At 37.2% G+C, this 15,867-nt stretch overlaps 1 protein-coding gene across 1 annotated transcript in view; it reads right to left on the bottom strand.

Moving 5' to 3' along the window:
• RXFP2 (relaxin family peptide receptor 2) overlaps nucleotides 1-15,525 on the bottom strand; it is a gene marked incomplete at its 3' end in the record, with an annotated part of 57,352 nt that extends 41,827 nt beyond the window's left edge. Inside the window, exon 1 of the mRNA XM_082700554.1 lies at nucleotides 15,448-15,525. Coding sequence (XP_082556680.1) covers nucleotides 15,448-15,490 — 43 coding nt within the window. The 5' untranslated portion in view covers nucleotides 15,491-15,525. The remainder of the gene's footprint in view (nucleotides 1-15,447) is intronic.
• Nucleotides 15,526-15,867: the final 342 nt, after the last annotated feature.

Genomic DNA, 15,867 nt, shown 5'->3' with positions numbered 1-15,867 from the left:
CCTATCCACAGAGTAATTTTGTCAAAGTTAATTACATTCTTTTTTATTCCTTTTTTATTTTCTCATTCGACCTAGCCACTATTCAGCTTTTGTCCTCTCTTATGTTCCCTGAACAAGGAGACTATTTTTAATCCGCTCTTGAAGAGAACTTACGCCCCTTGAAATGCAGCTTCCTGCTTTAATTGATATCTTCATAACACAATGTATGGGGAGAGAGGATATGAGAACTAAATTGTCTTTCATAGGGAGGAGGTTCATAAAAAATAGTTTAACATCTTAGAAAACACATAATATTTGGTATGTCTTTGCTCACTTTGTCTAATTTTCACTTCCCTTTAATAAGTACACACAGAGACACAAAGAGAAGCTGGCCCTCCTGGGGGACAGACCGCTGGACATACCAATGCAGACTCTACTCCAGACACTGCTGCTGCTCCATCCGCTACGCCTTCCCTAGATGGGGAGGGTGGCTCTGGGATGCTTTTCTACACATTGGATTTTTGTTCTTACCAAAGCAAAAAATACTTGTTTTGCTGTTGTTGCAGTGGTCGATGAGTGATTTACTCTTAGCCAGTTGGCACAAGACCAGTCAGGTCTGACTGTTTCAGGGAAATTCTGCTGCATGGCTCTGAGAGTTGGCTTCGTAAGCCTATTCACACAGGGAAAGGTGTACTGAGTCACATATTTTTAAGTCTCTCCTTTCTTGTAACGTTTCTGTAGAGGGAAGATTTATACAAAACTAGTAGTCCTCCTGTGTTTGGAATGTAGATGAGTGAGAGTCAATATATCTTAGTGAAGCAGCTTTGAAATTTTTTATGATACTAACTCATAGACATGTATTTAGTGTCACAATTCAACATACAGACAGACTCACACTGAAAATAAAATTTCTTGAAATGAAACAAGATGGGATTGGGAGGGAGACAAACCATAAGTGACTCTTAATCTCACAAAACAAACTGAGGGTTGCTGGGGGGAGGGGGTTTGGGAGAAGGGGGTGGGGTTATGGACATTGGGGAGGGTATGTGCTTTGGTGAGTGCTGTGAAGTGTGTAAACCTGGTGATTCACAGACCTGTACCCCTGGGGATAAAAATATATGTTTATAAAAAAAATTAAAAATTAAAAAAAAATTCTTGAAATATAACTTGCTTTTTACTTTGTGGGATATACTCTGATCATTGCTATTCTATCTTACTCACATTTGGGATTACAAGCCACTAAACTGATCTCATGATCCACTAATGGTATATGACAAATATTCATTCGTGATGAAGTACTCTGGGGACCATCAGACCTGCCTAGACTGGAATTTTCTCTGCCACTCACTAGACTTCAAGCAAACTACTTAAGCTCAAAATTTAGTTTCCTCATATTTAAAATAAAGTTCATGTAATATCCTCCCTCTGGATGTGTTTCAGGAGCTAGATAAGCTAATGCTTATGAAGTACTAGAGAGTGCCTGGCCCATAATAAGCCCTCAGTTAATGTTGGTATGAGGGCAATTTCAACACAGAGCAAGAAAATAGGACTTTAAGAAAGAAACTCTAAAGTAGAAAGAAAGCTTGCTGTGCTTTAGCATTGAAGAATTTTTTATGTGATTTCTAAGAAAAAAATAACAGGGACCAAACGAAAGCTTCCCCTACTTCCTCAGGTTTTTCTATTTGAAAATCCATATGACATATATGGTTTCTATTTTAAGCAGCCTCAAATCACTTTGAAAGCTAACAGGGAGTTGTAAGTGTCAGAAAAGCAATGAAAATGCCCTTACAACGTCATAATAATAGTATACTCTTAATGACCTAGTAGAGGTGATTAGACATTTCATCAAAGACAATTTTGAAATAGAAAGCTAAGACATTTTAAAGGCAATATATTGTGTTCCCTTGGGGGTTTACCATGAAGGTAACCTTGAATTCCTTGCGGGCTGAACCTAACTAAGATCCATCTCCCAGATGCAGATTCAGAGCAAGATAAGTAATCAACTGTCACAGACAAGAGGGAAAAACCTTATTTCCCTGTCCCTGGAAGGAAAATGGAATACATCTGGCAAGTTAAGGTGAGGAAAGGGGAAGGGAGAGACCTAACCATGTGCAAACTGAACTTATCATTACATTCCTCTTAGCCCCTATTTTGCACTCAAAAATGGCATCTTCCTGAAGACATTCTCAAGGTATAAATTTTATGTGGAAAGAAAATAAATAAATGAAATCTATTTCTTATGCCGTCCCTTCTGTATTCTAAATCCCTTTTGTTGAAGTGCCTGGTGCTTACTTGATGCTCAGTCATTTTTTAAATGAGTGAATGAATAAATGAATAAATGGATCATTTAGGGATAAAAAGAATTGAAGGAAGAGCTCTTTTCAAGATTTAAACTTCCCAAAATTGCGAGCTTGTATTTTTATTTTAATAACAAAAATATTGTTTAGTTTTCAAAGTACTCCATTTATTATTTTTTCCTGCTCATTATATAATTTAAAATAATTAAGAATTCCTGCAGTATTTGGCACATACTGAAAAAGAATCAATAGCAGTCTGTAGAAAGCATATTCTGCCATCTAGTCTTCCTGCCATCTGTGGAAGTGGAAAGAGATAAGTTTTTATTGAAACTTGGGGATTATTAAAATGGAGGATGCCTACATAAAAGCTATGTTGATAGCTTCTGCAGCGATTTCTATGGGACCCTTGCCAAACACACAGCTGAGGGGAGGTTCGAACATGTGAGAGAAAATTGCTCAGTGAGTGCTTCTTCTCTCTTCTGGTCAATATTCTGGACATGTCCGTGAAAAGAGCTTTTTAAATGACTCCTTGATAGCCTTTTGAGGCCAACTGGACTGCTGCCCAAGACATTTTTTGTTGCCTGCCAACGCCTTCCTCGTGTTACTGGGAAACAACAGGTGAAAATGCTTTTTTAGGCCCTCAGTTTAAGAATCCATGGAGATGTGCAAGTCCCTCTTTGTTTTCTCTGATTCTTTGCCAATAATAGTCCTGTGTGAAGCTGAAGAAAGCACTTTTCCCTTCAACCTGGTGTTCTGGCTGAGATTCTTTCCACACTAACACCAGGGATGACAGCTCTACAGTCTCAGGGGGAATATACAGGATCCCGGCCAATGAGGCCATTTCCCAGAATGCTCCACTCCTAGTGGAGTTCAATTCAGATGCAGATGATGCCTCTGCTATTGACTGAAGAGCCTGCTACTCTTTCCTCTAAAGAGAGGCAGCACCAGGAGAAACAGTTATTCCACATGCAGAAATGTTAACAGTGCCTTCGATGTGCTAGGTCATTAGGGTAGACAACGCCTAATCCTACCTAGAGCTGAGGTGCTAGGATGTCTAAGAGAAGCATCAACTCTGTTCACGATGCAAAGCAAAAGCAAATCCAGCTCAGTCACTGAATCCACCTTCTAGAAGCCCTCCTATTTCTAGGAAGAGTCTGAGCATCATAAAAGCCCACTCTTGTGGGATGGATGATTTATTGTTTGGTGGTAACAAGTAAAGTCTTTCTAAAAAACTTTTATGCTAAGGTGAGTGGGCAGAAATTGGCCTCTTGTTTGTTGTTTTTTTTTTTAACTTAGAAATCTTATGTTTTTATGCCTCTGTGTGGTCCTCCCTTCCCTGACAGTATTGTGTGACCATATCAACCAGGTTGTATAGGATTCAATCCAGTTTTATTTATACATTTACCCACCTACTTTTCATTTTAAAGACTGCTGCCTTAACAGAGTTTCTCTAAGCTTCTATCTCTGACATGTTCTTCTGGGACAAACCAACCATCTCAGCCTGCGCAAGTCCCTCAGGATTCTATTCACAGATGTTCTGCAGAAACTACCACCCCATCTCCCTCTGAAGATGATTGTCCAATGTTTGAACAAACAGATTGGGGGAAATGATGAGAAACCAGGTGGAACAGAGTATAAGCTCAATAGATGTTTAAATTAGAAAACAAGAGAACTTCAAATTGCCAGTATCACCATCAACAAGGATGGATCTCAGACCCATGTTTTCCTTTGCTGGGTGCCTTTATGTGACTTATGAACTAAATGTTGTGTCCCTTAATGGGTTATAAAAGATATAAAGACAACAGGAAGACTTCTCTTCCAAAAATATCTCTGCTACTCACCATTAAACTGCTTAAACCTCACCTTAAGGATGAATTCTTTTAAGTTAAAATATTATCTTTTAGTATTTAGATACCTAACTTGTTCTTCATGAGTTTGAGAGACTTTTCTTCTTAAAACCTGCCTGAGCACAATGCACTTGGAGAATGATCACCGTGGTGGATGAGAGGAAGAAGAACATGGAAAGAGTGTTTGTGAAAGTGAAGCCTGATGGAAACTTGGCATGAGAAGTGTGGAAGGGAGTGAGGGTGGCTCCCTTTCCCTTCTCTTGCTCTTCCAATTCACCCCCAGTCTGCTGACTGCTCTGTCAAGGGAATTTCATCAGCTCTTCCTCCTGTTGCTGGTAATTCTCCACAATTCTAGTTCCACTGACTTACAGATTTACCTACATACAAAACTCTGCGTGTGCCTGGGCAGGATGTACCTCACATAAGCACGGGGCACCATTCACATAGACAGCTGGTATTGAGCCAATAGAAGCCAACAGTCCTAGACTGAGGCCCTAAGTGCTTCTTTGATGACAAAGGATGAAGATCTCCTTCCCCGCCTGTGCTGAAGTTGTTCATCTATGTTCTATATTCCACTTGACCTCATGTTCTCAGAATCTCACTCGTTAATTATCATCTCTTACTTCTATATTTTAATATCCCTGTTTCTCCACCATTTTAAAAAAGATTTTATTTATTTATTTGTCAGAGAGAGAGAGGGAGAGAACAGAAGCAGGGGGAGCAGCAGTCTCCCTGCGGAGCAGAGAGCCATCCCAGGACCCTGAGATCATGATCTGAGCTGAAGGCAGACGGTTAACCAACTGAGGCACCCAGGTGTCCTTCTCCACTGGTTTTTAAATATTAATCTTATTCAATCAGATATCACCTTCAAAACCAACCAACCAACCAACCAGCCAATCAAGCAAACAAAATCAACCAACCCATCAACCCAAATTCTACTGTATCTGCAGCAGAACTGAGATGCACTTCTCTCTTCAAAATTAAATTTCTCAAAAATTCATACAAGTCAATGTCTCCACTTCTTCACCAACCTTTCTGTCTTCAACCCACAGTGTTTGGTCTTGGCCTTGATGCTCTGCTAAAAGTCTCCCATTGGAATCATGTCCTCTTTGTTATTAGAAGCAGTAGATATTTTATAGTCTTCCTCTTACTCAGTTCTCTGTAGCATTTGACACAGCCAACCATAGCCACCAGGCTGAAAACCTTTTTTCTCATGGCTTTGTGATATCTCACTGCCCTGGTTTACTTCTGCTCCATATTCTCTAAAGCTCATATATCTCTATATATCTCATCTATATCTATATCTGTATAATCTATATCTATATCTCATTGATGCGTTGGCTCCTTTTTTTTTGTCAACACCCTAAAGATCATTGATAAGCATATGGTCAGAGACTTCTGAGACCATCAAGTCAATTAAAAAATTAAAAGGGACCTGCAACAAGTTACTAATATTTTAGTTTGTCAAATAAGAAAAAAAAATTAAAACCCTAAATTACAATTAGGGTATTACAATAATGATTTATTAGAAAACAGCATTTTATCATTAAAAATTACACCAAAAAAATTACACACGAAAAAAGACAATCCTTTAAAGGAATACACTTAGCTTTATGAAAAAAAAAACTCATTTATTTATGCTTTTGGACTGGTAAAACTTTCATTCCTGATAGCAGAGGCCTGGAACATAGTGTTTGGAACTATGTGTGAGAAAATCGAATTTGGCAATGTTATTAGAATTCTTTAGAGAGCTTAGCCCTCTGGTCTATAACTCACAAACATTTTCATTCAGTCTGTCATTTGTCATTAATTTTGCTTATGACAGGGGATCCAGAGATGGATGTATCAAGTTCTGACTTTAAAATAAGTATGCAAACTAAAAATAGAAGGTAGCTTGCTTGATTTAATAAAAAATATCTGTAAGAACTGGTAGCATATAATATGCTTAATAATGGAATTTTGAAGGCTTTCCCTTTGAGATTGGAAACAGGACAGCAATGTTCACTATTTGTATATCTATTCAACACTGTAGTCAAGGACTTTAGCAAATGTAGTGAGACAGGCAAGTAAACTGATGGTTTAAATATTGGAAGAGAAGAAATACAACTGTATTTATGAATGATATGATTGTGAACATAAAAAACAAAAAAATTACTAGTATTAGTGAATTCAGCAAAGTTTCTGAAAATCAATGTCATTTCTCTATGTCAGCAACAAACAATTAGAAACGAAAATGTTCAAAAAATACCTTCTATTATAGTATCAACAGTGTTCTATATTTGGGGATAAATATGTAAAGTATGCCAAGTGACATTAAAGACACAAATAAATGGAGACTTAATATTTTAAAGATGTTAATTCTTCCCCCAATTGATCTACAGGTTCAAAGAAATTACAGTAAAAATCCAGGAGTGTGTATGTACATGCACATAGAAATGGATACATTGTTTCTAAAGGGCACATATTTCTAGAAGCTCAATAAGAGCCTGGTCAGTCTGGAAGAAGTGTGCAAAGCAAAAGGATTTATCTGTAAACTAAGACTTATTACGAGGCTAAAATAATTTATGTAGTGTAATACTGGGGGGAAAGGGTGAACAATAGACAAATCGAATAGAATAGAAAGTTCTGAAAGAGACAGATGTGAACGTTTGATTTATGACCAAGTGGCACTGCAGAACAGCGGTAGGGGAAAGGTGTTTCTAGGTGGATTATATTTAAATATTAAACGTAAACCAATAGACTTTCTGGAAGATAAGAAGGGAAAAGTCTTTATGGCTTTGGGGTAGAGATTTTAAGGAGACTACAATAAAACAAATGAACAAACAAACAAAAAACCAGAAAAGAAACAAAAGCATTAATCATAAAGAAAAAGAGACCCGAATTAGACTATATTAAAAGTAAGAAGGTCTGTTGCAAAAAAATGAAAAAAGATATCATTAAGAAAGTGTAAAGGCAAGCTACAGAGTAGAAGATGGTTCAGAAAATTTGTAATTAGAATATACATATGTGTGAGTGTGTGTGAGTGTATGTGAGTATGTGTATGGGGGGCGGGGAAAGGGAATTCCTATAAATTAATGAGTAGAAGAGAGTAAATAGAAAACGGGCAAGAAACTGAAGAGACATGTAACAAAAGCGTATACACAAATGGCTAAAAAACATTTGGAAAACCATTAAATCTAATTAGTACGTAGGGAAATGCAAATTAAAACTATAATCTATCATTACAGACTACCAGTATGACTCTAATGTTAAAAACCACTGATTCTATACTATTTAGCGAGGATGTGCGGCTATGCAAACTCTCATGCCCCAATGGGGTGTTCCTTGGAGCAAGGGTTTGGGAAACCATCTGTCATTATCCGCTAAACTCAATGCCTTGAAAGCCTGATGAGTCAGCAGTTTTATTTCTGGGCATGTGCCCAGAGAAATGCACGCACCTGTGTGCCCAGAGACTCAGACAATACTCACAGAAGCATTCTTCATAACAACCTCAAACTGGAAGCAAACCCAAATGTCCTCAAAAATAAAATAGATAAAAATTGTAGTGTGTTCATTAATGGCATATAATATAGTATTGAGGGGTGCCTGGAGGCTCAGTGGGTTAAGCCAATGCCTTCGGCTCAGGTCATGATCTTGGTGTCCTGGGATTGAGCCCCGCCTTGGGCTCTCTCCTCAGTGGGGAGCCTGCTTTCCCCTCTCTCTCTGTCTGCCTCCTCTGCCTGCTTGTGATCTCTGTCAAATAAATAAAATGTTAAAAAAAATATATATATATATATAGTATTTTTTTTTAAAGACTTCTGATCTACAGAACTGTAGGAAAATCAATTTATGTTGTGTGGGGTTTTTTTTGTTTGTTTGTTTAGATTTTATTTATTTATTTGACAGAGAGATAGAGAGCAGAAGTAGGCAGAACAGCAGGCAGAGGGAGAGGGAGAAGTAGGCTCCCTGCCAAGCAGGGAGAGTCTGATGTGGGGCTCGATTCCAGACCCTGGGATCATGACTTGAGCCGAAGGCAGAAGTTTTAACCCACTGAGCCACCCACGTGCCCCTGTGGGACTTGATTCCAGGACGCTGGGATCATGACCTGAGCGGAAGGCAGCTTCTTAACCAACTGAGCCACCCTGGTGGAGGCGCCCCCCTATGTTGGCATTTTAAAAAAGCTTTTATTTATTTATTTGAGAGAGAGAGAGAGAGAGAGAGAGAGAATGAGCAGGGAGAGTGCAGAGGGAGAGGGAGACGCAGGCTCCCCGCTGAGCAGGGAGCCCCACAGGGGCTCTGTCCCAGGATCCTGGCTCACTGACGGAGCCACCCAGGAGTCCCATATGTTGACATTTTTGCTTAAGTTATGTACCATTGAAAGGGAGAGGTGGTTAGTTTCTCCTGATTTCCAGGTAGATTCTATGTAGGTGGAGGTAAGGTGGCCCACACTGACTTATATTATATGCTCTATGTCTGGGAGTCAGGTTATAGCACAAATAATTTCCTCATGCTTTCCTCTTTACAAAACGCTTGCAGTTCACTCATACAATGGATAAACATCACATTGCATTTGAAAAACCCTGTGCTCTTTGTGAGGGCCACTTATTTTTCCAAGTAGATAATTTTAATGGTAGTTATAGCAAGAGTGGCATTTATAAGTGGAAGTAGGAAAAAGCCAATAAAGGAATAGTTTCTGAGCAAAGGAACAGAATTCTTCACCAACACTCAGCATGGAGTATTATCCCTTTCCTGACTATAAGTAAGTTTACCTAAAGACTCTCTTATCTCACTCTCAGAATTTAAGACTTTTGAGGGCATATTTTTGCAGTAGCCCGCCACGGAAGAATGGAGGTGAATCAATATCCTTTGAATTTCTTATATTTTGTGAATTTACATGAAAAAGAATTAAGAGTAGAAATATCTACAATAATAGATAAACTATTTTTAGCCTATGTGGTTGAGCCTGAAAATCTCAGACAAACGGGTGAGTATGAAAGAGACACAGATGTGGGTGGGGGGAGGGCAGAGGAGTGAGGAGAGTGCCTGAATTCGCACTTTTGTCCTGCGATAGGCAAATGACTATCTGGCATCTGCTGACTGGACCATAATCAAACAAAAAAAAAAAAAATGGGTAATGAAAACCAGGGGACGAAAGAAAAAGAGGATCTCACTCTAAATCAGAAGAGATGCCTCCCTAGTCATTTTGTCATGGATTGACAGATTCTTCCAAAAAAAAAAAAAAAAAAGGGGAGTGGTAATTAATATCAGGACTACCTCATTGTTAAATGTGCAAATCATTTATATATTTTTTTCTACCCACTAAGAGGCTGTATATTGATCATTAGACAATATGGGTTCAGCTATTCCCTTGCTAAATATTTAATTTGTTCATATAATTCTCAAAATTAAGAAAATTTCAAGTAGAATTAATATGTTACATCATGCAGTGAACCCAATTAGCAGCCTGATATGCACAAGGAGTATAGCCAGGAATCAGCATCTCTTCTTGGAAAAAAGCCTACTTCTATTTTGATGGGCTAACTGTAAGAGCAGTGTTTCTAGAGATGTTATCCATAAGAAAAATTTATCAGATCACCTGGCCTGATTCTGTACAGTGCAGAGTCCTGTGCCCTAGCCTAGACCTACAGAATCTACTGGGGGCGGAATCCTAGAATCTATTCCCTTAACATCACCACAAGTGGTATTTAGAAACCCAGCAGATATAATGATATTATGGCTGAGGCTAAGAGATTATTTGGTATGCTGAAGGCAAGGCTGGTAAAGGATAAGGCAGTGACTCGAACACAGTTCTCCTAACCCTGTCTAGCCTCCTTGCCACACTGCTACCTCCCCTACCCTAAATCTTACATTCATATGGCACTTCATTTTAGTACTCCAAATCTCTGGTTTGTGAGCCTATCAGTGTCCATTTTCTGATAAAGCAAAATCGGAAGAATGAAAACTACCTTCTTTTCTGAGCTTCTGCATCAAGGTGTTCTGATATGAGCAAGTTCTGAATATGCTCCCCACAACTTTTCCATAGGCACAAAAAAGATTGATACTATGTTTCTTCATTAAAACTTAAAGCTCATAGCAGAGAGGACTCTCCACAAATATGAACAAAGCAAAAGCCACGGAGCTAGCACCATAGGTGGGACTGGATGAGCACTAGGCCTGGGCACGAAAACCCTTTGTGATAGGGACTGAATGCAGCCTGGGCCAACAGGTGCATGGACCTACAGGGCCGAGATCCCGATGATGAATGGGGGATGACCACCCAAGGTTGGGAATTGGAAATCTCCCTGCCCATGCCAGCAGCGAAAGAAGCAGTAGTGCTTTGCAAACTGAACACAAAAGATTCGGAACTGGTAAAATCCCCAGGATTCAAACATCAACTACATCTCAGATCTGAACACTTCAGTGGGTGATGTCGAGGCGATGATGGCATCCCTCCGAGGGAGAGGCATGCAGGAGGAAAGTCCCTCTGACTTTATGAAAATGTCCAGGGCTTCAGAAAAGGGAGGATTCATCCCCGGGAAATTAGATGATAGTATTTTAAAAAGCCGTGTAAATCTGTATGATTAAAATTCTCAAAGAAATAATGGAAGGAAAAATATAATGAGGTAGGAATGGAAGTTTATAAAACCAGAACAGACATATTTAAATACAGTTGGAATTATTGAAATGGAAAATATTTTCATCACCAAACATTTTTAAAAAAAATCTGAACAGATTGAGTAAAAAATAAACTGGAATTACAGGAAGGAAGAAATAGTTAAAATGATCTCTCTCTTTCATTGAACACTTATTCTAATAATACAGAACTTCTCTGGGGAAAGAAAATAGTCATATAGCACTGGGGAGAGTCATGTGGCATGGGACGGTTGGTAATCTGAATAGGGTGATGGCGAGTACAGATCTTTAACACCTTCAAAGAAACCCAATTGGTGAAACGTTTATTTGAGAATTTATAATTTGCTTTAGAATCTAGAAAGTTAATATGATGCATATGCTATAAATGAGATAACATTCCCTGCTGGGTGTGGGGCAAAATCACCTAATCAAACACATATTTAAATTCACAAAATATAAGAACACACATTTATCTGTATCACAATGGTGAAATTTTTTAATAAAATGATAAGTGAAGAGTCTATATGGCTTACGGTCAATTTTGACAAAAGAGTTTATATCCTCCGTTTTCAGAGCTTTCTGGATTTCAGAATTGTCAGGCAATTACCATGGACCTAAAACACGAGTGCACGGTGGGGTTGAAGTTATAAGGAGACACGATATGTATAAGGAATGAGCTTGTGTTGGGACACGTGCTCTAGCAATGTGAGCCAAAGAAATGAGGACCGCCGACCAGGCCAGGAGCCACTGGGACCAGCCACAAACAACAGCAAGGAGACAAGGGCCTCCGAGGGGGACAAGACAGATACAGGAAGTTCTGGGCAGGAAGCTCAAGAGCGACAGGAGGCTATGAGAGGCGAGGCCTGCTTGAGGAAGGAGGAAATGGAATGGCAGATGGATTCCAAGGGGAGATGACCAGACAGATGCTAACAATCAAAGCAGAGTAGGTATAGGAATTAGGGGGCTTGAGCTATGGAAAGCGGGAAGCTTGAGTCTGAGAAGGTAAGAGCTCCAAGAACAAAAGAGTTGAAAAGTGGAGGCAGCAAGATGAGAGAGAAGAGGTTTCAGAGGCCAGGAGGCTTGGAGGAGACCACAGTGAGAGGCCGAGCTGGAGAAATGACAGCAAGAGAGGCTGCGCAGGCATCTGAGATGGGTGTGTGCAGAGGTGAGGAGAAGAGGGGGTAAATGTGGTGGGAGGCGAATCTAAGCAAGGGTCTGCTGTGGGACTGCAGGGGATGGGGGGGGGGCTTTTGGGAAAGAGAGAGGTGTAAACAAGAACAGAGGTAAGGACAGAAGCCAGAAGAACAGTGGAGAGAAGGAGCAGCATAAGACAAGTGGTCTACCATTTTATCAATAAAGCCAATTCCTCATTTGAAATTGCTTTCTAATCTTATGATGTTCAAAAATTTATTTAGTCACAGGAGCATAAATAAATCAGTTTACTTTGATTGGAAGACACTCTTCTGAAGTATTTAACACGGTTGAAATGATTGCAAATTTAATTTTTTTCTGCACATACTCAATGACTGGAAGTATGGACTGAGAAAATGATGAGTGTGAATAAAGCATAGAAGACAGGTTTTTTTTTTTCATTTTCAGATAATTCATGTAAAACAAGCACATTAATTTTTTTCTGATGAATGTTAAATTATATATTAACCAAACAAATAAAAAGTAAACCAAGCCACTTTGGGCTCTTAAATACTATACATGGATGTAGAAATATATATATGTATAGTATAAATATATGTATAAATACAAATACTAATATATATAAGTATATTTATATATAGTATTAATATGTATTCCAGAAAATGTTGTGCATTTATCATTATATAATTATGTACACAAAAGATATTCTTAGTTAACTGAATTTTATTCAGGCCACAGTTTTCTAGTTAGGATAAAAGTGTACCATATTTCAATACTAACTTATTTGAAGGCATACCAATCTTTTCCTCTAAAATCCAGGCGACAGCCAATTTTGTTAGTTCTAGTAAGAGTCCTTAAAACTCCTAACATATCTGGTCATATTTGTTTGTAATAAGATGAACAAATGAATAACGTCTGGTCCGGGGTGTATTTACTTAGTGCCTTTAGAGAGAACATATCTCAAATAGCTTTCCCTTCTGGGTTTCTGATGTTTTCCCTCTTGGCTCACAGTGGGCTCCTTTCAGCCTTCAAGCAGGTGAGTTTCTTTTTCATTAGTGGTGCCTCGTTAGCCTCTCTGTATGACTGGCTTGCAGTATAATTGATTTTCACAGCTCCCAGCAGCATGATGTAATTGTGTGAAATTAAAATTTAGTTGAAAACCTTTTCTGAAGTCACAGCAACCAATCAGAAGTGACGTTACTTGGAAAAGAGGCCTCCAAGCTGAGCTTTGAACTTGTCCACTAGGGGGCAGTCAAATACTGCTCACTTCAAAATACTGTTCGGGCCCTATTTCCACTGACTCCATATTTTGAAGGTTTGCAAGTTATTTAAGTAGCAACTGGTAGTTACCGAGTAGCATTGTAGGCATTCATGCTATTAATTTCCCACAGAAGCCTGGACTTTTTGGTTGGTAATACTGTCCATAATTAGTCCACAAAAAACTTTTTTTGAGGAGGAGGTGGTTTGAGGCTGGTTAATAAGGATACCCAGTGAATAAATTGATAAAATACATGTATGGAGTTATAAGAGGATATGTTATCTTTACTTAACAGTTAATGTCTGTAGCTTAAGTTAGTCAGTTTCATTCATCCCTTAGGCATTCAAGGGTGATCCTAGCCAGAAGAGAAAAGATAATAGCAAAATGTCTACATTTTACTTTTGTTTAGCTGTGGCCTAAGAATCTATCGCAAATATTTAAGTAAATTTAAGAAGCAGTCTGTGCTCTTACATAATTCTGAATGACTTTTCTTTATTATAGCCTAACTGCTTTATCTATCTATAATTTTATTGTGAAAAAGAAGGTTCACTAATTATGTAACAAGTGATTATTATTTTTATAAAAAGGAGTAAGATATCAAAGCATTAGTATGTCTAATTTTGAAAATAAATAACTTTAAATATAAAGGGTTAAATTGGCAATTAAAAGTAATGTAAAATCAGAAAATGAAAATTTCCAGGCAATTACAATTGAAATTACAATTGAAATATTTATCAGGGTGGTACTACGGATCTGAAATACGGCATATACTTAGAAATAAAACCTCAAATCATCTGTTTAAAATTTCTTTCCTTCTTTTTTTTAAAGAATACCATTACATTATGGTCAACCTTAAAACATTATTTCAGGAATAGATGTTTTTCATCCCAAAGATTTTGTTTTTCAAAATCAATTAAATGCATTACCACAAGCAAAAGCAGTACTATAGTAAAATTGGTTAACTATAGTTGCAATTCCTGTACAGTTAAGAATTAAGGGCACAGATGACCTCTATAAAGTGTTTTGGCTCCAAGAACCTATTTCTTAACTTCTATTCTTAAAAATCATACTAAATAGAATATTACAAATGTACATAAGATATGAACCAAAGGAAGACCTTAAATCAAAGAAATGGACTGCTTTCTACAACAGTACTTCATGTCAAGTGAATTCATATATTCTTTCTCTTTAAGAAACACGTAAGATCACACTTAAATGATAACTTATGTTTTCATATAAAAGAGTTTAAATTCCAAAATAAAAATCATGTATTAAAATAATATTTTAAAATAATTTCAAACAAAATTTTAATATTTCAAATTCAAACTAAATTTAATATTTTAAAAATATTTTATTTGTTAGTTTGTAAATAACTGCTCATAAGTATTGCATTTTATTTCGAGATTATAAATGTTCAGTTGAGTTCATTTTTGAGTTTATTAAAAACCTATAACAAATTTCTCAGAAAATAAAAATAATTTCAAATTCTTTTACTCTCAGTTTTATCAAAATTCTTTAAGAAAAACTATGAACTTAAACAGATATTTTGAATAATAATAATAATAAAACTCACATGCCGTGGATCTTATATAGAGATATAAGTGTACAAGCTCATAACAAAACAAGTCTATATTTTTCTTTAAAAATATGTGAAGATTAATTTTTTTTCTTAACTTTACAAGAAAAATACCACTAACTTGAAAATTACCAGCTTGGCTGAAATAAAAATCTTTAAAAATCAAGAACAGTAAAGAGAATTATCTAAATAGGTATACTTTTGTACATTTTAAATGATTTTATTTTATATAGGTTGGTCCTTCTGGAGAGCTTCTGATTTTTAGATTTATCTGTGGCTTTCATTTTTTTTTTTTTTTTTTTTGCAGTTCCCAGTTTAACTATGTTAACAACGAAACATAGCAACTAACAGTTACATGCATTTTATGAAGCTATTTCAACAGGTTGAAGTTTCATAAGGCAACATTTTAATTTATTAATTTGTCATCCTTTTGTTACAAATACTAAAAATTATTTTCTCCATTATAACTGACATGTTCAACATTGTTTTTTAAAGATGTTTTATCTACGATTTTAGTAACACATAAAAGCAAGTTTCCATGAAAAATTTGTTGCTAGGATGGGACTATAAGCAATTAGTGATCATGACAATGATCGTGTAAACTAGATGTCTGTTTCTCAAACACTGCACCGAGTCTATTATAAATATGTTAGAACTAAATAGAAATATTCTATTTCCTATTCTTTTGGAATTGCACTCATTTAAGCGAGAAAGTAGCAGCCTTACCTTTGATATCTATCAGGACGATGAAATGAAGGAGAAGGAACATTGCAATCAGTCTGAGGCTGAAGAGATGTTTAATACCAGAAAAATAACAATAGGTTTACAGCAATTGAAGTATTGGATGTATCCTCCTTATACCTCCGAAGGAGTTCTGATATAGTAACTTCTGTCCTCCCATGTGTCTGAGCATGCTCACAGCTAGAACCTTACTGGCATGAGGGGAGACAGTCTTGTCACTAGCAGCCTATCTTTTTCACTCTTTCTTTTCTGTTTCATTTTATTTTAAACCTACAGTTGTATTCTTGGTCGTTATTTCATTATAGGATGGACAGAGAGGCACAAAGAAGACTTTGGAATTGTTAGATAGGAAACATTTTATTTAAATCATGTAAGAATTGTTTCCCCTCAAAGCATGTAGTGCAA

Source organism: Mustela nivalis (assembly GCF_964662115.1).
Source record: "Mustela nivalis genome assembly, chromosome: 15".
Taxonomy (NCBI): Eukaryota; Metazoa; Chordata; class Mammalia; order Carnivora; family Mustelidae; genus Mustela; species Mustela nivalis.
This window is presented reverse-complemented; position numbering and strand designations above follow the sequence as displayed.